General features: G+C 38.0%; 1 protein-coding gene across 1 annotated transcript in view; it reads left to right on the top strand.

Annotated features, from left to right (window-relative positions):
• Nucleotides 1-253: 253 nt before the first annotated feature.
• top2a (DNA topoisomerase II alpha) overlaps nucleotides 254-1246 on the top strand; it is a 16743-nt gene continuing 15750 nt past the window's right edge. The window contains exon 1 of the mRNA XM_037690789.1: nucleotides 254-271. Coding sequence (XP_037546717.1) covers nucleotides 254-271 — 18 coding nt within the window. The remainder of the gene's footprint in view (nucleotides 272-1246) is intronic.

The following is a 1246-nucleotide window of genomic DNA, read 5'->3' as shown; positions in this document are numbered from 1 at the left end:
AGGCGGGTCTACGTAATTTTCCCGGTCCGCTATTGGCTATTTTGAATTTGGGGCCGTTCTGCTTTCCCTATTGGTTGGAATTGTCACGAGACTCTTATTTGATTTGTCAATAAAGCGAGCGGGAAACGTTGGTTCAGGCTTTAAAACGTTCGAACGAGCGTCGTGGGTTGTGTGTTTCCCTCGTCGACATTAAGTTGTTGTTAACTTGTTTTTATAATTTACATTTTACGATATATTTTTTTAAATAAGAAGAATGGCTGAACCGCTGAAGGTAACTGCAGCCGTCGACAAATAAATGTTAGCTTAGCTAGCAACTTTTAACGGTTAGCTAGCGTCCTTCCACGGCTAAACATAACTGCGTCATTTTAAGAAGTGGAAATTAACTTTGTAGTTCAACAATGTTTGACATTTAATTATTTTGTCACACCCTTCTACACATAGAAAATGTATATCTTCCAGTTTGTGCAAAATAACATCATGATGGTAACGCTGCATGGTGTTGTGCAAAAACAAAAACGCTATTACGCATGTGCTTTTCTCTCAAGTATATTAACCTTAGAAGATTAATAGTACATGACTTAAACCAGTGATCCGTACTGGTGGAAATCTTGTCTCGCAAGGCGGTGAGTTCAAGGTGACCCAGGATCTGTAAAGATGAAGGTAGAGTTAGAAAATGAAGGCGAAATGCATGTAGGTTTAAAAAGAGAGTACAAAATACCAACCAATGCAGATACTAAACTTACATCCACTGTCTTCTTTGTCCACTTGAAAAGTATCACTTTAAGTTACTGTATTACACCGTTTTATTATTATTTATTAGTAGAACTTTTGCATAAGTTTTGTTGACACAAAGATGTTTTTGGTTTATTTTTTCTTAAACTCAGTTTTCAGTTGTTGCTGCAGTTGACCAGTGGCATTAGTTGTTGTTTACCTGCAATCTGAACTCATTCATTTATTTCCTGATGCATGCTCAATAATCCAGGTAGAAAAATCTAAAAAAGTTCAATCTGGTCCTCTGGACATTCAAAAAAACAAAACAAAGCAAATCAACAAAAAAATGTAGAAACGTTTCATCTCTCATCCGAGAGACTTCCTCAGTCTGAGGTGCTGTATTCAGCTCAGTCTCTTAAATAGCACCTTCTCAGGGTGGATCAACCAGTTTTGCTGCTGACAACCAAAACCAGCTGCTCACATGCTCAAGAAGGACCATCAGCCTAACAGTGGATCATTAGCACACTGATGGCTG

Source organism: Nematolebias whitei, chromosome 17, assembly GCF_014905685.2.
Source record: "Nematolebias whitei isolate Nwh7 chromosome 17, NemWhi1, whole genome shotgun sequence".
NCBI classification, from domain to species: domain Eukaryota; kingdom Metazoa; phylum Chordata; class Actinopteri; order Cyprinodontiformes; family Rivulidae; genus Nematolebias; species Nematolebias whitei.
The sequence above is the reverse complement of the archived record's forward strand: the minus strand, read 5'-3'. Positions and strand labels throughout refer to the sequence as shown.